The 25,102-nt window shown below is 38.2% G+C and overlaps 1 protein-coding gene across 6 annotated transcripts in view; it reads right to left on the reverse strand.

Annotated features, from left to right (window-relative positions):
* Positions 1-14,193: 14,193 nt before the first annotated feature.
* NTNG1 (netrin G1) overlaps positions 14,194-25,102 on the reverse strand; it is a 300,251-nt gene continuing 289,342 nt past the window's right edge. For all 6 annotated transcript variants that reach the window (XM_089516562.1, XM_089516560.1, XM_089516559.1 and 3 more), the window contains one exon: positions 14,194-15,561. In XM_089516562.1, coding sequence (XP_089372688.1) covers positions 15,332-15,561 — 230 coding nt within the window. In that variant the 3' untranslated portion in view covers positions 14,194-15,331. The remainder of the gene's footprint in view (positions 15,562-25,102) is intronic.

The raw sequence follows: 25,102 nt of genomic DNA on the forward strand, positions 1-25,102 counted from the left end.
TATATGCACAGCAATTCAGCCTGCTCTGGCTTTAGGGTAATCTGCATTGTACTTAGACATGTTGATTTATGGACTAATTAGTTCATACAACAAAAATACGTCTAGAATCTGCTTCTCCTAACCAGCCTCCAAACCACCTAAACAACTGGAAAATGGGTTTTACAAGTTGGAAGATAAAATTCAATATATATTTATGAGGCCATTCAAAATGTAGAGTCCTTCAACAGCAAGTTTCTGGGAAGCAGAAATATCCATGCATCAAAACCCAAAAGGTGTCAGAATCCTAGGCTACTGAGAATAAATGTATTCGCCAGGTGCCAGATTTTACACATTAATTTTGAAGGCTTAATACAGCACAAATTACACAAGCATTAATACATGTGACAAAATGGCAAAAAAGGTGTCAAAAGCATTATAACCATCTTGTTTTCTCTGGGGAAAAAATAACACAGACATTTTGTTGGTTTCCTCCTTACCCATGTGTTCAGAAACACTGAACTCTAAATTTCATCAGGAACAATGTAAAGGTTGAAAGTTCTACACAAATCAACTTTGCAAATGTTAGTCACTTGAACATGAGCTCAGTTAGTATGCCTTTTATTCTTGTATTACTATGTCATCTTTGGAAATAGAGTTTCACTGAACAGATCCACAAATAGAGAAATTGTTTCATTGTGGGCTGAGTGTCTAAGGGGATACCCACACTGCAGAAATAATCCACTTTGACACCACTTTAACTGCCATGGCTCAATGCTTTGGAATTCTGGGAATTGTAGTTTTGTGAGACCTTTAGCCTTCCCTGTTAGAGAATTCTGGTGCCACAATAAATTACAGCTACCAGAATTCCATAGCATTGAGCCATAGAAGTTAAAGTGGTGTCATACTGGATTATTTCTACAGTATAGAATCATAGAATCATAGCGTTGGAAAAGACCACAAGGGCCATCCAGTCCAACCTCCTGCCATGCAGGAAATCTCAGTCAAAGCATCCCTGACAGATGGCCATCCAGCCTCTGTTTAAAGAACTCCAAGGAAGGAGACTCCACCACTCTCCAAAGGACTGTGTTCCACAGTCAAACAGCCCTTACTGTCAGGAAGTTCCTCCTAATGTTGAGGTGGAATCTCTTTTCCTGTAGCTTGTATCCATTGTTTCAGGTCCTATTCTCTGGAGCAGCAGAAAACAAGCTTGCTCCATCCTCAATAGGACATCAATAAAAATAACAATAATGATAAATTATTGCCCTTTGTATCTGGTCCCCACATAGCCAATAAGGAGAGTGACCTCTGCCTGCACACCAGTGACCTCTGAGTACATCAAAAGTTGAACCTTCTTTCATCTTGAGTCCAGCACTACTCACAGCAGTAGCTTGTTAAGTGCCTTCCAACCTGGGAGTCTCAGCTTCTGGCACTGTATCTTGTTTCATTTTGAATTGTCTCATCATAGGATTTTCATGGTAAAAGACATTCAAAAGGGGTTTTCCCTGGCTTCTCCTGCACATTAGGTAGTGCCACTGTTGTTGTTTCTGAGAGATCCTCTGCCAGTGTCATTTCCCACTCCTGCCTAGCAGCCCTTTGGCACATTTAGTCTGGCTCCGCAGCAAAAAGCATATCTGATACCAGCCTAAGATATGGAAAGACCCGCTGAATAATCAGTTCTGGGCCCTAGATGTAGAGTGGTAGCAAAGTTAGCATCGCTCTCTTTATGTAATATCCTTATACATATGTGACTGCATAGTAATAGGGCAACTACACTTTGTTGCCTCCACTACCAGTGGTGTGAAAAATACTAAAAGAGCTTATCTGGACTGGATCCACATGTATTAAAATCTTACAAACAGAGCATTCTTCTGCTAGCAGTTCTATGGAAAAAGTAACATATGGGCAATGGAGTTTTCCGGCAAAGATCCATACTATCCTGTTATTCATTGAGTAGATGAAGCAGAGAATCAAAAATAATATGTATCCGTTTCCATTCCACTGTGCCCTTTAGAAATGTACACCTGATTTCAGAAAGACTTTCTTTCCGGTTTCTGAAAAGGGTTCCTTTGATCTGTAACCCCCTAATATTTATGTACAAAGCTGTGCCATGTATCAGATATATGGGATTTACCAGAGTGCATGAATTAGCTGAGGCATAACCTGACTAAAGAAGAAAGGGATTGGAAAGAAGTGCCAAGAATAAAATATAGCATTTTGTGTAACTAGTGAAATACTAGACATGGGCAGCTAAAGGATTGAGAGCAGGTGGATACCACTCACCATTTTGAGGAAAGGTTGCTGTTGTTATTAAATGCTTCACAAAGTACTTGTAAATGCTTTGACACTTAAAAAATAATAATAATCGATAAATGCTTAATTTCTTTCTTTAAAAATGCATTGTTTTTATTACAGCATTATTGTCCTCCAGATGACTCTATTCTATTATTCGATGTATTTTAGTGCCTTGTATTAAGTAACTTCTGTATAGCAACTAGGTAACACTTTTCCTAGCTCTACTATACACTTGGTAGAAATTCTTCTTCAAGATGAGCGCCCTTATTCACCAGGAGGAAACATACACATAAATAAGTGTATATATATTTTTAAATGACGTGCTTTTCCGCAGTTGCTTTGCTGAGATGGTACTGTATTACCTTTTTGAAGGGTTTTAGTATTTGGGGTTGTGGGCACAAATATCTTTTCCCAACTCTTTCCAATACTCCTTGTGAAATGGTGGCTATTTTTTTTATGTATAAACCCTTCTATGTGTGGGAATCATAGGGATTATGCAGATACAAGTGGAATTTGCACATTTCATTTTCATAAATCACCCTTCCAACAGAATTCTTCATTCTTTAATGAAAAGAACAGGGGAAAAATTACAGTTGTGGGAAATTCTATGACATGAAGAACAAAACGGTCATTTATTTTTCAACTTTTGAAATCGCCCTAATTTTCTTCAGCAAGTCTGAATATTACCATAATTACATATCAAGAGAATAATGGCCTATTTCAGTTGCAATTATGGGAAGTTAATAAAATTACCAGTTAATCTTAAATGTTGCCACTTCTGGATTTGCCATCCAGGTTTTTTCTATCTTTTCCCCCTTCCACTTGGACAAGAGGGCAAAGCCAAGCCAGGATTAAAGCATTAATTATGAACTAACCTATTCGTTTTGTGTCAAAGCAATGAGGCATTGCTTTTTAAAACTAGCACACAAGCACTGCAGCATGAAACTAGTATGAGAAGAAGATGAAGAATAAACAACTTTGTCTTTGTAAACGGGTAAACATGAGAATGTTTTGTCCATGACACGTTGAAAAAGAAAACTCTGCGTTTACATAGTTTTTACAGGAGTGGACTGACAAGTGAAGACATGGGAGTGGAGCGAAGGACAACAACAGGTTAATAATAATAATAAAAAAAAGATGTGTGTATCAAGAGGAGGGAGGCAACAAATTTCCTTTCATCCTCAATCCAAGCTTTACTGGAGTAAAAACCTTGCCACATAACCCAAAAAGTCCTATTTTTGGCCTGTTTGGCTACTTTGTTATTTTTTCCCTTTGACTGGGACTATCACTCCAGTAGCTGAATCACTGCTTGCTATTGCTGAAGAACCAATGTCAAGTTGAGTTTTAAAATATGAGGAGAAAGCATGAATTAGGTCTCATCTATGTGAAGAAATAGTGTGTACAGTGGACCATTGTTATACACTGGGGTTTGGTTCCAAGATCCCCTGTGGATAACAAAATCCATGGATGCTCAAGTCCCATTAAATATAATGACATAGCAAAATGCTGTCCCTTATAAAAAATGGAAAATCAAGGATTGATATTTGAAATTTATATTTTTTTGGAACATTTTCAAACCGTGGCTCCTTGAATCCGTGTATAAGAAGGGCCAGCTGTATTTATGCCAAGTCTAATGCCAGATTCTCTATGGATGGCCATCTGTTAGGGATGCTTTGATTGAGGTTTCCTGCATGGCAGGCGGTTGGACGGGATGGCCCTTGCAGTCTCTTCTAATTCTATGATTCTATGATTCTAGCCTCCCATTTTGAGAAAGCATTGGAGCAAATTCTTCTGAACAATTAATATCAGTCTTCTGAATAAAAATGTATGCCCCATAAGAAGCAATTACAGAGTACAGTACAGTTTCCAACAGGGCACAAGCATACGCGGATTTCCCCTTATGAGAGGGATCCAGAATGGATCCCCTGCATAAGGGGAGAGCCCACTGTAATTCAAAGTAGGTTTCACTGGCTGCAACTGCAATGCAGAAATAATCCAGATTGACACCACTTCAACTTCCATGGCATGATGCTGTGGAATTCTGGAACTGCAGTTTTTGTGTGACACCAGAGAATTCTGACAGAGAAGGCTAAATGTTTCACAAAACTACAGTTCCCAGAATTCCATAGCATTGAGCCATGAGAAGTAAAGTGGTGTCAAATTGGATTGTTTCTGCAGTGCGGTTGCAGCTGCTGTGTCATGCCATCGGATCACTTTAAAAGAAAATCTTGCTGTTATCAGCTTTTATGCCTTCAATCAGATTCCCTAGCACCTTATTTTGAAACTGATATTCAGCTGTGTGTTGGGACATCTTACCACACATTGAAGTACATGGCCATTATTAATAGGAAGGTGGAAGGGAGATAGGTTGTTGGTTCTGAGGTTTAGCAGAAGCAACACTCATTACTACTGCAGCAGTAAACAAAACATCCCAACACAATGGTGTGTCACAGGAACAACACATTGCCACCATGCTAAAGAAACTTATCTATTAAATAACTTCATCCTCAATGCTGTGGCACTTCACTTTGAAATGCTTCAGATTCAATTAACCTTAAAAAAAGTTTTAACACCTTCAACCACATGTAAACATTTCTTCTTATATTACGTTTAATAGAGAACTGGTTTGGATTCCATCTGTAATGAGATTGAGAGCATGCCTTAGGGAATACTGTCTTCTCTATTCCACTCATTGTGATTACAAATCAGAAAGCATTTGGCAAGGGTATGAGTACAAACAATGATAAAGGTTGGAAGAGGTAGAGTCAGCAAGGGTCACATATCCACATGCTAATGGTCACACACTGTTATGCTACCTTTTCAAAATAAGGTATTTGTGGAAATGGCAAAGATTATGTGTCAGACTGCATATGTCATACCACCCTTAGTTGCGGTAACAAGCTAGAAGGAGCAAAAGATAAAAATGACCCTAAGGAATTAATAATTCTTATGAGGATGGCAGTTTGTCAGGTAATTGTTAAGAGCTGGAAAATGGTAGAGCTTCGAATATTAATTCTTCAGATAGGGAGCTGTATGGCAAATAGCTATGGCAAACAACCTGAGGCATCTGTTTTAATTTGGTATAGGTAAAGGTGAAAATGTATGAGTTTTACACATTACAACATGTTATCAGTCTCTCCCCTCTGATTGTGGAAAAGAGAATAAACATATTGGCCAGAATCTTGTGGGCACCATTCACATCTGTCAGTTCCCTGAAACAGTCCTTTTTTGACTGTTGTACAATGGATGTATTCACTTCATGGTGGCATAAATGGAGTTCAACAGGTACCACCACTTCACACAGTATTATTAGAGCCGTTGGATTTAGCTACATGTTGACTTACCATTCAACAGTTGAGTCAATGGGCCCACTGTAATTGGGAAATAACCAACATGAGTCTAATCATTTACTTGAATGTCAACATCCACAATATACTACTTTATTCAGCTAGGTTCCAGAAACATCCAAGGTGTGTTCCCCGTTGCACAGTGGAACAACCAGCAGGGATATTAGCAGATATACATTTGGTTGTACAATATCAGCATTCATTATAAGGTGTAGCATCACCATTGTGTAACTATGTGAGAGTAGATTTACACAACACAAGCATGATGTAAAATCTTGGCCATCACCCCTGTAGTAGAGAACTATGCAGAAACTTTCCAAAGTGCCAATAGATTTAGCTTATTTTTTTACCTGACAAGCAGAAAAGATAACATTTTAAACATTAATCTGTCAGTAACCACACTTAAATGCGATTTAACCATTTTTCATTTGCTTGTTTATTTCCATTGTTATTACTTTTGAGTCGTGTAGCATTTACATTTTTCCTTATTGTCATTACCCTTAAAATGAAAATAATGCTAATACATTTGGGGGGGGGGGGAATCACAAATGAAAAAAATGATCATGGTAATGTATTATGTGGATTTCCCATTCATTTGCAAGGGCACGCATAGACAAATCCCTAGTTCATATGTTTCAGATCTGGTCCAAAGTAGACATTTGCAAGTGCACTGAAAGAATGTCTGTCCATGCATGCATACATATATTTTGTGTATTTTGGTTGGCTCAATAAAAGTGGCCAGCATGGTTACCCCTGAATATGTTAAAGTAGAACTGTTGAATGTAGCAATCGGGGTACCATGGTTACATGAAAAAATGTGCAGGGAGAGGGGCTAATTTTGCCAATGGTAGTCAAAGCATCCCCTAAATGTTTCACTCTGATATATTTCAGGCATAATTAAATGCAGAGGAGAACTCTCTGTGTGATAGGGACATAGAAGACCAGGCCTAAATTACAGGATTTTAAAAAAGAGGAGCTGAATAGGCCACCAAATGGAAATGCTGCAATAGTGGATTTAATGATTAGTCAGGGTGGAACTAGATAATGTTTGACGTTTTCTCAATCATATATGACCTTCTAAAGCAAGGGACAGGAATCATTCTCAGATCAGATGATCAAGGTACAAACTCTTATGAACTTGGAGAAAGGATGTGTGTTGGTGGGCAAAAGAATTAATAAAATGTGCTACCCTGAAATTCCAAACATTCTACCTAAGTTGCTGTTAGCTCCCAAATCAACCACATCAACAAAAATATTGAATAACATATAAAACAAACTGTAGGCACAGCAGGTACAAAAAGGGGCACCCATGGAAAAGTGCTTCCAGTATTGTAAATTTCACCTCCAGGCAGAAACAAGGGACAGGTACGCAGTTGTTTATCACAGTTTGTGGCTGGAGTGTTCGTCTCATGATGAGTGGAATGAAAGAGTCCTGTTTGACATATTTTGTTCCTTCCATTTGGCTTGAAAGAAGAGCATACCATTACAGTCCCTTCATGCCCGTCATATTGGTCAGCATCCAAAGAATATCAGTATTCAAGGATGCCCAGAGCTCTTTTGGTGGGGTATAATTGGTATTTTCTTAAAAATCAACTTTCACACCAAAGTTAGTTTAAAAGATGCTCACCATCAGCTAACAGCTGCTGTTGCCAACATTAATTAATTATTTTTTGCTTTTTTTGGATGGAAGGGGCCACACACTTCTGCATTTCCCAGCCTGCATGGCCAAAACCTATATTCATGGTCCTCTAAAGCTTTGTGATATCCTAACCTAAGTGAAACAAAGAAACAAACAAAAACCTTCAATATTCCTTTTTAAAAAACCACATCAATTTAGAGGGGTGAACTACAAGTGCATGGCAGGCCACAGAAAGACGCTTTTCTTATAAACACACCATAAAATGATAATGAATTGAAACATATCTTGGATTCATAATGTATTAACTCCCTGTAGATTATGGCTGGAATCCTATATCAGTTTATATTTAATTAAGTACTCAGCTAAGTACCTTCTAAGTAATAATTACCTAACCTTAACAGTTTCATAGTCGCAATTACTACTTAGCCATGATTTTGACACTATATTATAACTTGACTATAAAGTTATTTTATCAGGTGTCAGCTGCATGGGAAGAATGAAGTCCATTTTGCTAAGAATCAGACCATGGTTGAAAGATGCTTCTGTCAGCCTTGAAGGGATTGGACGAGGAAAGGTTAAGTACTTTATTAAGTGTAAGCAGGATTCCAGCCATATTCTTTGAACAGTGAAAGGTAAAAAGTTCTATATTGTGCATAAGCTTGTTCATAAAGCAAACAAGCGGCCAAAATTAGTTAATTTGCCATTGGTTTGGTAGCTGCTCAACCCAACATGTGCGATCCAGCCCTGAGCATTTCTGAATGTACAACAATGTCTGAAGTGAATTTTTCTGATAATTATACAGATTGTGTAGGATTTTTTTTGCGGGGTGGGAGAGTGCTTCTGTGCTAATATATTTTCAGGCCTCTTAAATCCCACATTTTAATATTAGAAATCCATTTTAATTATAAGTAATCCTGGGTGCCATGTGCCAGTCAGCTGTATTTGCATTTGCACGCTTCTGCGAGGCTGCAATATGATTTTCTGTTTATTGTCACGAGTGTGCGGCTGGCATAAATCGACAATTTTGTGTAGGCTGGGGCTGGCAGTCGGCCAAAAACTTTAATTTATCTTTGCCTTATCTTATTCCTGTACACCCAAAGAGCCTGGTGGTGCGAATAACAAACAGTCCATCAGCTGCGCTGTTGTGGAAATCTCCCCAAATGTCACCCATTTTGCTGCTATTGTCATTCTTTATATTGGCTTTCGGAGGAAAAAAAAAACCCAATAAGACAGCCTTCTCCCCCGATGATTGTTCCTATGGAGTATTTGCCAGCCAAATTATTATTCTCTGGAGAAGGGGGCAAGTCTATCAAAGAAGGTTCAAAGACTACAGACTCCCTGATTCAGAGTCTACAGAGCCTGGAGAGAACAAAATAACCCATTTCTCCTGGGCGTTCTGTCTGTGCTGATTAATTGTTTTCCATTCCAGGCTATTATATGTGTAAAATATTTGCATTACGTGCAAGGGAATATCTTTCGCCTAAGAAAATTCACTCCATGTTGCCACCTTTTGATTCTTTCTTTGTCTTTGAAACATTGCTGTGGTTGGTATTTTTGCCTCGGCTTTTTGCTCTGTCTCTCGCTGTCACAGACGGTAATTGGGCTAATAAAAGGCAGAAACAAGAATTTATTACACCTTGGGCAATACTTTAAAACAAACTTTATTTGCTAGAGCAGCACTTTCCCCACTGTATATTTTGACACTTTCCTAAATACTAAATCTGGCTTTATTAAAAATTAAATTGTGCAGCCATTTTGAGTGTGAGCATGTGATAGGGGCTGTTCATATATCGTCTTAGGTAGACAAGGGTTTGGGATATATATGAATATTTCATGTCAGTGAGATTTCAAATAATAATTACTCATGATATGAAATGCATTTACTAGTAGTTAGATAGTTACACTTAATTTCGAAAAGACCCTTCTCTTAGACTTTTCAAATCGTTTTGGCTCACAAATAAAAGTACATGTTCACAATACAATTTGATAGCTTTAAGGCCATTGAGGACTGATCATTTAAGGCCCATCCTCCATGATTAATGTGCTGGATATTTCTATTTGTTGTGCTGGTGTGTGAATGTGTCTTTAAATATTTTCTATTTTAATTCTTTGATAGTTTAATCACTTTTAAACGGTTGTATTTTGTATATTTTAACTGTTTTTAATCTGTTGTGAACTACTTTGAGTCCAAAACTGGGGGAAAAGTTGGATAACACTACCTCCATCACACCAATTCTCTAGTTTTATTCTAACAATTCTCCTTAACAAATGAATAAGCCTTCTTCAAGTGTAATTTTGTGCAATATTATGTATCCTGTAGTGTGTGTGTGTGTGTGTGTGTGTGTGTGTGTGTGTGTGTGTGTAATATACATGCTATATAATATTGTAGGGCACTATATTGGATCCATAATATTGTGAGCCAAATATATTTATAATATTTGTGTTGCAAATACATATTTAAAAGGCTTATATATCCATCAATAGGTACATTTTACTTCTGCAAAAGGTTCCAGTTAATCTGTCCAAATTATTGCCATTATTGTTGGCACAATTGTGGCCCCATTAGTTCATATTCTTACCTTTGGTGACAATGTTGAATTGTGTTGAGGTTGTGGGATCTGAATGACTGATGCCAGAATTTTTTTCACAGTAGACTGTAACTACAAACACTGTCCTTGGTCTTTACTTTCAACTAGAGAACCCTGAAATTTTCTCCATAAATTCCTTCTTAAGCAACTATACATAGCCATTAAATAATACATAGTATATAAGTGGAAATGTTCCAAGCAACTTCATAAACAGCAGTTGACTGATAAAAATTTGGAAGACAATGGCCAGAATCCTGTTGGAGACTTACACCTTTATAGGCAGATGAACATCTGTGTGAATTAGAATTGGGCAGTTCTATAAAGTATCCAGTAAAGAGCTGCTGTAACGTTACTAGTAAGGGAGGCAGCAGAATGAGCAATGTACATGGGGGCCAATGTGCATCAGTCTCATTATGCACTGGAACAATGGCTAGGAAGTGCTAATGTGCATTGGTACTCTTGCTGGTGTCACATTATGTATCTTTGCAATTCACTAATAGGGTTTCTCAGCAGCTCTGCTCCATAACTAAGTACAGTGGTACCTCGGGATACGAATTACCCAGGTTACGAAATTTTCAGGATACGAAAAAAATTAATTTAAAAAAACTGTTTCGGGTTAAGAAAGTTTTTTCGGGATACGAAAAAACTTTTGGTGCTTTTCGGCGCGATTTCGCACCAAAAAGCGGCTTTTCCCCATTAGCGCCTATGGGGATTCGGCTTGCGAAAGCCTTTCGGGTTACGAAATTGACAGCGGAACGAATCAATTTCGTAACCCGAGGCACCACTGTATACGTAAACTTACATAACATACACCATGATAAAGGATTTTGGCCCATGATTATGTACAAACATACAAAACAAGTGCATCAAGCATGGAATACCAATTTTCACAAAGTTGTCATTTACATACCAAGATTTTCATTTACATCCCATATCATACAGATCCATATTCCTCTCCTCCCACTTTGACTCAGTTATTTAATGCACACTCAATAGTTTGTGAGCCAGGCCTTAAAAGACCAATTGTGTCATCCTAGATTACAATTCAAGATTTTCCTTTCCCCACAAAACATGGCAATAATTGAACTCATTCAGTGATGTGCATTTGAAAAACACTTTTACAAGACACAAAAAAATCACAGTATGGCCTAAAGCGTATTTATGTCCAACTAGAGTAGACCCACTGAATCAAATTAACTTAGCTACATATTTGCCAGCATTTTGTTAGGTACATACACATATGTAAGCTTTCCTTACATGTGTGGATATCTTTTTTCAGGTGCTGTGAGGGTTGGCATTCCACAACTCTGATCCAGGTGGGGTTTTCTGCAGGTCTCAGCACTGATGCCATCATTTAGTGTCTGGTTATGGGGCTGAGCCTGCCTGCTCACTATGAAGCATGGAATGACCATGTGACATGGCTTCAAGGGCTTTCCAGAAAGTTGGGAGAGAGAATATGGCATGACATACATCCTGTTGACTCATCATACAACAATTGATTCAACGGGTCTGTTCTAATTCGGACTGAGCAACAGAGATCTGCCCTGTTTTCCTTTTCACATTAGATTTTGGATGTGATTCATCTCTTACTGTTTGCATAAATCAAATGATGGAAAGTCTCTCACAGAATATAGTGAAATTATGCTATGGTGATGTAAGTCAGTCAGCTGCTATTTCTAGTACTAATCAATTAATTGCCATTTCTAGTGCCAGTCAGTCTATACCATTTTCTCCTTGAGTAGTTGCCCTAGCTTACAGATTGGATATACAGTGTGTGTGTGTGTGTGTGTGTGCGCGCACACACACACACACACACACACACACAGCTGCATGTCCAGAAAGATGTTTGGGGACTAATGCTTCCAATTGTGTTTATTCTGGGGGCGCAGTGGTTAAATGCCAGTACTGCAGCCACAACGTTGTTAGTTCGATCCCACAGGACTCCAAGTCTTCCATCTTTTCATAGGTTGGTAAAATCACTACCCAACTTGTTGGGACTAATTTCTAACACACTGTAAACCGCTTAGTTCACTATGAAGTGGTATAGAAATGTAAAGTGTTATTGCTAAAGTGCAATTATTATTTGATTTTGTCAGATTTCTGATTGCTGAGGACTTCTGCTGTACAAGCGTGTTAATACTCTTGCCATGCTGATCACCATCCAATGTGCCAAATAAATTATAGAGACTCTGTTGTACCTCAGTTACTTCATTAACTAGTTCTGTAACACAAAAACATCTCCTTCTTGCTGCATCTAGTCAGATCCCAACCATAGGCAAAGGAATGATGACTGCTAGTATACCTTAAAGTACTTACAACAGAAGGGAATATAGAGAACTCCTTTGCTGCTCTTCAACACTGACAGTTAACACAATCACAGCACACAATTGTTAATTACAGAAGCTGCCTAGATCTACAGTGAGCCCTTGGTATCTGCTGGGGGTTTAGGTCAAGGACCTCCTGTGGATACCAAAATCCGCGGAGGCTCAAGTCATTGAATACAATGGCATAGTAAAATGGTGTCCCTTATACAGAATGTCAAAAATTAAGGTTTGCTTTTTGGAATTTATATGGTTTTTATTATTTTCAAGCCATGGATGGTTGAATCTTGGATACAGTGGGGCAACTGTACCTCAGGCAGCTGTGTAGGAAAATAAATTCAACCCTGCCAAGATCTCTTGGAAATGGTTGTTGGAGAATTTTGACAGCGACTATTATTTCACTGTGCAAATATTTGACAAACACTTGACATTTAGCATGTTCACTTGGGATACAAAGGTATTGCAACATCAGCAAGCATATCTGTTGACTCACAGCTTGCATGCAGGAGCAGTCAGTAGCGGACAGGTATCTCTCAATGTTTGACAGTATTGGAGATATAGTTTTCTGTGTTCATCAACAACAGACAGTTGTTGACAGTTGATCTGATTCACTACAATAAACAATGGAGTTTACATCAGCCTGCATTTCTACTGAAGTCATCAAGAGAAGTTATCTATCACTTGCCATCTCATGTATTTTTTTCAAATTCAAATTTTATTGCTTTTGACCAAATTTTATTGCTTTTGGTCATTGCACGCCATCTCATGTATGGTATCTTTTGGAGAGAAAACCTATTGGGTGATGGTGTCCTTCTAAATAGTTCCATTACAAGCTTTCCCTGTACCTTCACAGACCTCTTCAGGAACATGTAAAGACCTTTTTATTCTCTTGTCTGGATCAAATGTTTAAAGCTGTTTTTTAATGGTACTTGAAGCTGTTTTTATTACTGTTTCAATCAATTGGTCATGCTATTATGTTTCCATTGTTGTTCATGTTTTGTCACCCGTCTTGAGAACTTCTTAGCCCATATACAATTAGACAGTAAAAGTTGGCAGAATCTGAGAGCAGACACAGGTGCTATCCATACAACACTTTTTCATACATAACTTCTTATGGTATTTCAGTACATTTTAGGCTGACATCATTCATTAAGCCAATAGAGAGTTGTATGTTGAACCTTGAAGTAATGTTTTCATTCTCAAGTTCAAATGTTGAATTTTGAAGTAAAGCATCAATATTAAAATTTTAACAGTGGTTTTGAATCCGCCCCAACACACAGTTTTTTTCATTCAGCCCTACAAATGTGGCATGGCATGCATTAAACCCCCTTCCCTGGTGGAACAACTTTCACCAACATATCAGAGTGAGGAGAGATTCATCCTATGTCTTCATGTCTTAAAATCTGATCTAGATAGCTGAGAGGTTTTGGATTTTGGGGCCTGAAATGGGAAGGAAGAGAATGAGCCAAAAATTTACTAGCAAAATGTTGCATTTCACCAGTGTGTGTGTGTTAGTTAATAAATTAATGAATTAGAAATAATAATAATATTTTTCCAGTGCATTCAAATGCATGTCTACCAATTTCCAAAGAGAAGTAATTATGTTTGGGGGGAGTTACTTCCAGATTAGTGAGTATAACAATGAATGGAAAATTTTGGCCCTCCAGATATTTTTGGATGACAACTTCCATCGTCCCACACTAAGGTGGATGTGAGTTGCTATACAACAGTATTCGGAGCACCAGAGGTTGTCCATCCCTGGGGAACTGCAGTGTAACTTGAATTGATCAGGAGGAACTGAGCTTGTCCACTTCTCTACTAGTCTAAACAATGCCTGCCACAGTCTTGTCACTCCTAATAACTGTCTCTGCATCCCACAGAGATTTTCCTTCCATCTTAGGAGTCTCTACTGACTCAACATGAAAATTTACATATGTTTTGCTGTGCCTGCACAACTCTGGATTTCAATATCCATTTTACCCACTTGGCAAAATACAGTTAAGAAAGTGCAATACTAATCCCTGAAATAGTTTACGCAGGAATTTTTATTCTCTTAAATCTTCCAGTGTTAAAGCAACAAGAAAACATTTAGAATGTCCTTTGGTGGAATCTTATTACACTTGCTATAATATGTAAAATGATATTCTTTGATGCCAGCACGTTGCCCATACAGAGAAATCTCTGCACAATTAAATGAAAAGAAAGAGAAAAAGAAAAGAAAAGAAAAGAAAAGAAAGAAAGAAAGAAAGAAAGAAAGAGGATGAAATAAAAATTAACTCCCCCACCTTTATCTGATTAGGATTAAAGTACATTAATAAATTGTCTGTTAACACAAATTGTCAATAATACAAAAAGTCTACGTCTTACGTTAGTCAAGAAAAATAACTTCATTTGAATACAAAAGGATAAATACACTCTTCTTTTGTTCTATAGCCACTCTTGTACAATAGGTGAGCACAGCATTGACTTGATGCAGTGCTTCTAAGATATACAAGGGTATGACTGGCTTGAGATTTACTGAGGAGGGGCCGATACACATGTGCATTACTAACATTGGACAAAGAAATCGTTCAACCAACAAGGGTTACAGAGCAACGTTCACTAAAGCACAGTTGGAAGGGGATGGGGGGGGGGGGCTGAAGCAGGCCAATATGGCAGCTTTGAAACAGATTTCCTTATACCCACAATGCACTGACAGCAAAGAATGCCTCTATTTGGTTGGCCCACACACTGGGAAGAGGTACAGTTGCGCACCAGATTGAAGGAGCAAGGTTCTGCGGTTTTCATTTTATTGTATTCCTGTCCATGGGGGGTGGCGACCAAAGCCTTTTCGATCCCGGGTAAGCTTTTGCAGCTGGCATCGTGATTAGTAGTAATAGTATTGGCAGCTGTCCATGTAAAGCTTGAGTCAAAAAGTAAGTCTTGACTCGCTGGGTTGTCCACAATGGATAGGTATGGCTTAGTTCAGCGAGGCCTTTGTAAAGTCTATATATGTATGGAGATTTTACACTTCCCCCTTTTATTATTATTATAATTATTTTTGAAAGACATATTAGCATCTGCTTGCTGCTTCTGTTGTCCTCTCTTTCTTTTTGTTTTCTTTGCCTTTGTCCCATTTTTTTTTTATAAAGCAGTCTAAAGTCAATGTCTCTGAAGCTGCATAGCTTAGAATAGGAAAAAGCCATTTAATCCCAATGGGACTATCAGTGGTAATAGAAGTATCAGGCATGATAATGTTAATGCCCCTTGCCCGGACTTGCAACCTTCTGAATCCACTTTACAACTCTGCTCCTCGCACAGTACACCAGTGTAGGCTGGTGGGCACAGGCAACGCACATTCTTCTCACAAGTTCCTCCATTCTGGCAGATCTGAAGTTCATTGTCACACACGTTTGCTGCAAGATGGAGCGGGAAGGAAAAAGAAAAGCAAAATCAGTAAATTGGTTATGGAAAGCAATGATAGGGGAGGGAAAATCTGAGATTTCCCTCTTGAAGATACTTCAGCAGTCAGTTCATTTGCTTGGGAGTAATTGCACTAAAACCTACAATGATGGCTCAGCAGAGAATATTGGTCATGATGGAAGGTGGGCTCTGGGGAGCTGTAGTCCAAATAGTATATGTAGGACTGTAGCGGAAGGATGCTACAAGATAAAGTCATGACTTTATCACTCCTCCAACACACTGTTGTGTGATTCAACCCCTGTTAGAACTCCCAATGATAGAATTATTTTACTTTTGCATGTTAAGGTCAACAGAGTTATGTTCACAGACTGCAAACAGACTAGGCTGAAATATTGCCCACCAGAGGCCCTGTGCCCTGTGGAAAAAGCATGTGAAGGCATTTCTGAGGATATGTATGATTAGCCTTGCTCCCAGAGGCCACTGGCTACTAGGTTATATAGAACCAGTCTGATGAGGGCCAACACATCTGTAGAGCCCCTGAGAAAGGGCAGCATTAACGCTATGGTCACTTTTATCAGGGCTGTAGTTTGCTGAAGTATCAGTATCTAAGAGATGGGGCCAACAAGGCATTGGAAGCCCCTTGACACACTTTATTTATTCATTTATATGCTGCTTTTCTTCTAAGATGTTATCCAAGGGACTTCCAAAAATAATAAATCAGAAATGTTTACAATAAAAAAATTAAAACAATTTAAAATCCTCATTAAATACATTTGGTACCTATGGTTATCATATATACTGAATACCTCTCAGCATGTTGCTATGGTGATTTAATATTCTCATTAATGCTATAGGGGACAATCTGGGACATAGTATGGTAATGTCCTGTAAAAAAGCAGCTTCTTTTCCCCTGGATACTCCCAAACATGGGGAAGTCCGACAAACTGTCTGCACAATACATAATGGTTCTGCAATGATCAGTATCTGTATCTAGAAGCCAGTTTAGGTGAGGCATTTTGCACTTCTGCAATGTGGAGATCAGATATATGGAAAAGCAGGACCGCTTTGCCAAGCCAAGTGCTTAATAAAATTGCATTAGACTTTAGACTTCCCCTACATTAGGTTGGGGAAAATTTTGGACAGTAACTCCGAGTAGTCCCAGTCATCAAAGCCAATGGTGAAGGCTTATTAGATCATGGTTTGACATCTAGTGGGGCATACATTTCCCACTTCCCCTGAATAGGAGGATACTAGTCTAGTCCTCTCTCTAACATGCTGGTTTTTGACACAGAGATTATTTCATCTATAGTGTGAAAGAAACCATTTTGAGTTGTAACAAATAATCGCACATGCAGAAAAAACTGTAATAGTTGTGTGGATGTGATCACACTGCCAGCCTAACACTGGGGAAAGTGAGCATAGTCCAAAGAAGTCACTGTCACAGGAGTACGGGAATCATGCATGCATCAGAAATTTAGTCTGAACATTTCTCTGTAGCCATTCCATTCCATAAGTGGAACTGTTCCTCTTTTTGACATGTGTAGTGCTCTGAGCACCCACATCAATTTCAAGTACCATGAGCATGTAAATGACTTCTTTAGATTGCAGCCAAATGCTTCAGGCTGGAATCTTGTTGATGCATTATGCCAGCAATTTTCCCAGGCTTTTGCAGCAGTGGTAAGAGAAGACAGACAAAACCTGCCAGCTCTAGCAGTCTATTTTACCAATGTCTTCTTTCCTTCCTTCCTTCCTTCCTTCCTTCCTTCCTTCCTTGGTGCAGTACCAATGGCCTTTTCTCTCCTGACCCCACTGCTTATGCTGGCATAATTACATTGACCTAGTGTACCAATAAGATTCTAGTCCCAGACGGCCATCATATGCATTCTGTGTGCGCAGGAACCCCATTTAACACAGTTGGACTGCCTTCTTAGTAAATCTGCCTGGGATTGTGCTGTCAGTATTTAGCCCAGTTAAACAGACACAAATACTGTGAATTTCTTTGGACAATTAATGTAGCATTATCATTCAACTGATTTTTAAAATTATGATGATGCTGTGAAAAGACAATATTTGCAGCATGCAGGTCAGAACATGTGCAGAACAAAATATTCAGCACATTGTTAAAAACAAAGAAGCAAGCTAATATGAGTCACAAGGCCTCTACACTGAGCAATCTGATATGCAGAGGGCAAACAGGAAAGCAAAAACTGGATGTAGCATGGCAAGATAAGCATGCCCTAGGTGACCTGTGAGTTACTGGATATACAAAGATATAGCACAGCACATTTTAAGTTCACCATCACATTTTGTATTATAAAATATTTTTAAAGTGTCCAGGCACAGATGACAGTTAAGTAGGAAACACCAATGGTAACAACAAAATATCTATTGACAACTACATTGAAGAAATGTGAATTACAGTTATACCACTCTAGACCATAGAATCAGGTTGACATATAATGTACTTCCTCCTTCCTGTCAATTCTCCTCACTCCACTCACCTCACATCCCCTGTCCACCCCATCTCTACTCTTTCTCTTATCGTATATTATTTTAAACTAGGCTAAACACTCAAAACTCCAACTGAATGTTCACCAGATCCTGCTCCTATAGTCTTCTTTCTCAGGTTCAGTCTTCTCCATTTTCACTTAGCCTGAGCTTAAATAAATGGCCTGGGGAAGATGTTGGAGAGCTTTGCCAAGATGGACTGATAGCCGATATCATTTTAGAATTCATTTTTGTAGTAAGCCATCTGATTCAATTCCCATGCTCTCCCATTTTGCCCTTCCTGGCTCTTTAATTTTAGTTCTTCATATTTTAAAAAGTCTGGTGCTAAATCTAATATAAAGGCCAAAGAAGTATTGACCCCTATATTCCAGATGGCACTGAAGAAAAGAGAAAATGGAACAAAAATGAATGGGTAGACAAGGAAGGTTTGTTTTGGTAAGTGTAGATCTGTAAATCACCAAATATAGGTGGTATATTAACAGAGCTGCTTCAGTCTACAGAAACAGTATCTACACTAGTTCTAACTAAAATCTGTCAACAAATATGGAAAACAAAACAATGACCTACAGATTGGAAATGATCAATATACACTCCAATCCCCTTTCATGGGGATTGGAGTGTATATTGAGCAGTTCCAGTTTGATTTGATTACCAAGAACCATTCCATTAATTTCTCACACAACCAAAGTGATGCTCAAAATTCTACAAAAAAACCCCTCTTATTGTATACAGAACAAGAAATGCCACATGTCCAGACTAGGTTTAGGGAAGGCACAGGCACTAGGGATCATATTGCAAACATATGCTGGATAATGGCGTGTACCAAAGAATTTCAAAAGAAAATCAACCTGTGCTTTATACACTATAGCAAAGACTTTGATCCAGTAAGTCTTGTAGATATAGATAACAAAAAGCTATGAATTGCTCCTATGAAATGGGTGTGCCACAGCATTTGATTCTTCTGAGTGTAACCTGTACTACTGTTAGGAGCTACTGTTAGGACAGAATATGGAGAAAGAGGATTAGATCTGGAGGAAGGAAAATTGGGAGGGAGAAAACTGGAGGAAGGAACATCAACAATCTAAGAAATGCAGATAGTACCATACTACTATCAGAAATTAGCAAAGACTAGGAATGTTTACTGAAAAAAGTCGAGGAAGAAAGTGCAAAGGTAGGTTTACAGTTGAACATTAAGAAAACATAAATTATGACCATAGATGATTTACAGAACTTTAAAGCAGACAATGAAGATATTGAAATAGTTCAAGATTTTCCATACCTTGGCTCAACCATTAATCAGAGTGGAGACTTCAGTCAAGATATTAGAACAAGACTAGGACTTGGAAGGGCATCTATGAAGGAGCTAGATAAGATCATGGAGTATAAAGATATATCACTGAATATAAAGTTAGGATTGTCCATGCATTTCTTATTTCTGTGTATGGCTGTGAAAGCTGGACAGTGAAGAAAGCTGATAGGAAGAAAATCAATTCATTTGAGATGTGGTGCTAGAGGAGAGTTCTGAGGATACTGAGAACTGGGTTTGAGAGCAAATCAAGCCTGAAGTCTCCCTAGAAGCCAAGATGACTAAACTGAGATGTCATTATCAGCTACTAAGTCAAGGGAGAGTTCGGCACCTTTCCAATTATTATCATGAGAAGACATGACTCACTAGAAAAGACAATAATACTTGGGAAGGTGAAGGGCAGTAGAAAAAGAGGAAGACCACATTCCAGATGGATAGAGTCAATGAAGGAAGGCACAGCCCTGTCCGAAAGACCTGAGCAGAGTTGTTGATGATAGGATGACTTGGAGGTCTCTCAGTCATGGGGCTGCCATAAAGTGAGGTTGACCTGAAGGCAGCTAACAACAACAAGTTCTATAAATCAAGGCTTTTATGAAAAGCTTGTAAGATCTGGAAATCAAGGCTTTTATGAAAAGGCTCAGTATTCATTCACTGTAGCAAAAAAATAATAATGGAGGGGAATGAAAATACTGCAGACAAGATTGTATCATAACTAAATATTAAATCCAGTAAGTCTTGTAGATAACAGTAGCCTTCAGGAGCAGCTGGTGGCTCCCTTCTGAACATTTTTTTCTGCATTGGGTTTTACAGGATCTAGTTCTGGTTTTTCAGGAACTATCTAAGATGCTGAACATCATTCCCAATACAGGTTCAGCACTTGAAAACACCTACAAATTAGGACTAATTCCTGTAAAAACCCAGCATGAATTCATCCTCTGATGTAATGGAGCTCACATCTTCCGTGGTGTCCATTGGTGTCCTGAAATTCATGACACCTGGGCAATGACTGCTACCAGGTAGAGGAATCAGCAAGGAATAGGCATTCATATTGTGGTTGTCAATACTATAATGGAAAGCTCTGAACTTGGGACTCTCTCGCTGCTATATATGCTAAATAGGGTGTAAGGAAGTTGTAGGCCAACAACATCTAAAAGACCATAGGTTGCTTACCTCTGCTGCAGTAGAATGCCTCATTTATTATTATGATTTAATAATCAACTAGAACCTATTATATTCACAGTATACATTGCTTTGCTTGATGACAATTCAACAGAACTACAAAATGCATTCTTTTAGTCCTATAGACACTTCTGCCTTCCTAAATATCTAGATCATCTGCAAGTAGTCACCTGCTTGTCACATGTCATGAGATCCTAATGACTATCACAAGCAAATGATTTAATTCTTCATCCAGTTGTCATTTTCATCATCAGTTCTGCACCAAGACACCATCAGCTCTGAACCTCATCCCTCTTCTAGTCACTTGTCTGATTTTCACAGCATCCCTATCTAACATGTTGTTGAGACTATACAGTATAGCCATATTAATGGGAACTCCTTAATAAGTGACAGTTTAATCATGATGGGCAAGCTCCCTTCAAATTAACAGAGGATGCACAACAAAAGTGCTTGGTAGAATTGCTCCCCTTGCAATTGTCTAGAACGTATGGCCTTTGTTTCTGATGTATGGTTGACTTGTAAATCTGTGCATGCAAATGAGTTGAATAATAATGCTCTTCTAGTTTCTCTCCAGCTTGCCATGCTATAATTAATACAAGGGCAACCAACAGACACCATCTAAACATGCTCCTCCTTCATCACCTTCTTCTGTGATAACTTTTACAGTACTAATGTATTTTTTATGACCCATTGACACAACACTGAAATGCATGCACAGTTTCTGATCTGTAAATGTCACAACTGCATATTAAGTTATAATAAATGCTGCTTGCTCAGGGAATTATGATGATGATGACCATATGTCTGCATTTTAGTCTTCTTTAATGCAGCACACAAGACGAGCCTAATTGGGCATATTTATATTGCAAATATAAAACAAGGGGAATAATAAACCATAAAGCAAATCTGATGAGATTTCAAGTGTGGGAAATTATTGCTAACAGTAACAGCTAAAATAAGAGACCAAATTGTTCCGATATTTATCATTCCTGGATCCACATTTGCTAGGAAATGTTCGGGTTGATTCACAGGAGCATCTACGACCTGCTTCCCCACCACTTGGTAAATGGTAAAAATTGGTTACCCGTGGTCTTTCTGGGGAAGGGCGGGTTACAAAATGAACAACTCATAAAACATATCAACCCATCTCCACAGAGTTCAGTGGAACATGCTTCAAGATATGATTCCAACTTGAATAAATAAACCAACACACATGAACTGCATGACTATTTGCTGAATTCTGTTTTCATTTCTGATCTTAAAACAATCATGGCCCATTCACACAAGCACTAAAACCCCCCCACAGAGTTCCAGATTAGATGAGGTGATATCAAAGTCCCACCTCTTTTGTTTCACAGTTCTATTCATTTATACCTACTTTGTGCTGCATTAAAATGATGAACTCTTTCATTAACCATTATTGGCTGGCATTCTGCATTACAGTCACAGATGCATAACCTAGAGTTATGGATCCATAACTGCTCTGTATTCAGTATTTATTTATCAGAATATTTATATCCTGCCCTTTAGCCAAAGGGCAGCTTACAATAAAATACATTTAAACATTAATTATTTATTTATTAAAATTTTTGTTGCTGTTGTGTGCCTTCATGTCATTTCCAATTTATGGTGACTCTAAGGCAAACCTATCATTGGGTTTCCTTGGCAAGTTTCTTCAGAGGGGGTTTGTCTGCTTTCCTCTGAGGCTGAGAGAGTGTCACTTACCCAGGGTCACCGGGTGGGTTTATACTGCTGAGCCAGGAAGTTCTGAAGTTGCCCAGCCACCACATCCTTAAGATTCTTTCTCCAAAAGGGGATATATGCAATTGACCATATATCTCTGGGTCCAGGGAGGACCTCTTCAGGAGAGGGCATAACCTTCCTTGAAGGCAGCAGGCACCCCCTTCCCCTGCCTGACATAACAAGGTATTTACCACCCCTGGACCTACTGGGTTACTCCACCCCTGCTAGACTTTATCAGCTAAGAAGGGCAACGGTTGAATTTACATGTAGTGGGCTGCACTACTCAAAATGTCTTGTCAGCAGGCCTCAGGAACTGCAACTGATCTCATGGACACCAGCCAGATGGTTAACTGTATAACTCCCTAGGCTCTAGCTGAGGTAGAATGTTTGCAGTAATTCCTTAGAGCCTCTGTTCCTGAGCAAATACTGACAATGGTAATTACTTGTAACAATAACAAACTAATCTTGGGAGTCATGGAACTATAACAATTACGGATTATGTTTTAAAAGTCACTTTCCAAGTTTTGAAGATGTATGACTAGGTTTGTAATTTATGATGCTTCTGTCTGAAGTTTCAATGATTGACATTTACCTGATCTTTCAGCTCATGTGGTTTAAGACAAAAGAGCAGCCTTTCTAGAAATAAGTAGTTGCAAAAGGCGCATCAAAGCTGACATCACGATGTTTAAAAGGAGCAATCACCTGAATGTTTTTTTCCTTAATTTTTAAAAAAATTGGCTGATAACAGTGGTGAATTACATGTACCATTAATACTGATCATTGCCTTGAAACAAATGAGCAGAAATCAATAGTTAATTAAAATACCTCTTTAAAAAATAGATCAGATCTTGCTTCTATTTGGAGCCTGAGTATAAATTAAGAAATTTCTCAAAGTTTGCCAGTTTCATAGAGATAATAAATTTAGTTTCAACTTATTTTATTTTTTGAAAACCTTGGACCTGTTTTCTTATTTCAATGAACACATGGTTTATCTTTGTGCTTACAGTTTTACGGACATCCATAAAATAATTAAGCATTTTCTTTTTTTAAAAAAAATACTGCTATTGACAATTTTGGAAGCATGTTGGAATCATTTGTGTTATTTCTATCAACACTAGTGGTTTAATAACATGTTTCACGATGTTGCACTGGCAAAATGTTTGATTTGCTGCATTTTAAGCACTTAGACGTTTGTACAAAGGTCACCAGCAAATGATGCAAGTTAAGAAATAAAGGCCCCTGAAATGCTTACTTAGCTAGACACTCTTAAAATAAATACTTTTTAAGGGATGCAGACTAATTTTTAACTTTTATTTTTAAAACCACCTCTGTACTATTTTTGTTTGCACCATTTTTCAAAATTATTATTTGTTTGAACTGTGCTGTACAGTTTCCTAAGCAAAACCTCAATGTTACATTTCAATTCCCCCCCCACCCCGAACCTTTCTCATTCTATCATTCCTTTTAGGACACTTGGCAGATTTTATGCTGAATTGGGTACCCTTGCCAAGAAATATCACTTTTGAATCTACAGCTCTATTTTTCAGAGATAATCTACACAGTTTCATCATCTTTTAAGACATAGACATAGGACTGTGACAATTTTAAAATAAAAAATACTAGTTTTATGCATCAAATTATTGATTGATGGTGGTTTCTGCATTTCTGAAAAAGCAGGTTTTGAGACAAAAATTAAATATATCATCTTAAATTCAGTTTTCAGTCCCAACTAGTGGTGACTCACTGAATAACTGGATTTTTATATCCTGTAAGTATTGAATTACTACAGGTTGAGTCTTTCTAATCTGGAACTCCAAAATCCAAAAGATTCCAAAATTCATAATTGTCCAGGTAGGTGGGTGAGATAATGGCAGTTTCTTTTCTGATGGTTCAATGTACACAAACTGCATGCACATAATTATTAAAAATATTATAAAATTTCCTTCAGGAGATATGTATAAGGTGTATACAAAACATAGATGAATTTCATATTTAGACTTGGGTCGCATCTCCAAGATGTCTCATTATGTATGTATATGAGAATACAGTCATTCCAAAATCTGAAAAACTCCAAAATCCAAAACATTTTTGGTTCCAAGCATTCTGGATGAGGGAAACCCAAGCTGTATAAGCAATTGATTAAATGGATGTACTCTAGTTCAGAACAGTACAGCCATGTGAGACATTTCTCTTTTCATCTTTAAGTTTGATGTTCCAGTAAAGCTGATCCATTACCTCTATTTTTCAGAGGTGATCTACATAAATGTATTTCTTCCTTGATGACTGAAGTACCATCAAATTTGCTTCCATTTCCACCATCTCTCAGGAAACAGAAACAATATGTGGAAGAAAAATAGCCATAGTCTATTAGAATTTCTGTTAGCTAGTTTCCAATTATGAGAGATTCAAGGCAGATCAGCAGAGGTTAAAATTCATGCCATAAGACTAACCCATCTGTATCAATGTTCTAACAGTGACACCACACTGCAACATCAGTACACTACAAAATATCTGGTATCTGCATTATTTTGGTTCCCAACTAAGGCTTATTTGCAGTGTTTGCCAATTGTGTGGGGGTTAGAGTATAACATTAAGAGTGTTACACTCTTAACTTCATGACTTCAGGCCTCCTTATCACATCTTGTTGAATTCTCAGCATGTAAGGAAGACTCTTGGGGGCCAGAAAGCAGCTAGCTTTACCATAGACTCAGGCCCTATACAGACAGGCAGAAAGTGCTGGCCTGTGGGCGGAGTCAGGGTGCAGCATTCTCATGCTGGACACTCTAACTCCACCCCCA

The sequence above is a fragment of the Sceloporus occidentalis genome, unplaced genomic scaffold (genome assembly GCF_023333645.1).
Source record: "Sceloporus occidentalis isolate IW3139 unplaced genomic scaffold, rSceOcc1.0.p SCAF_3, whole genome shotgun sequence".
Taxonomy (NCBI): Eukaryota; Metazoa; Chordata; class Lepidosauria; order Squamata; family Phrynosomatidae; genus Sceloporus; species Sceloporus occidentalis.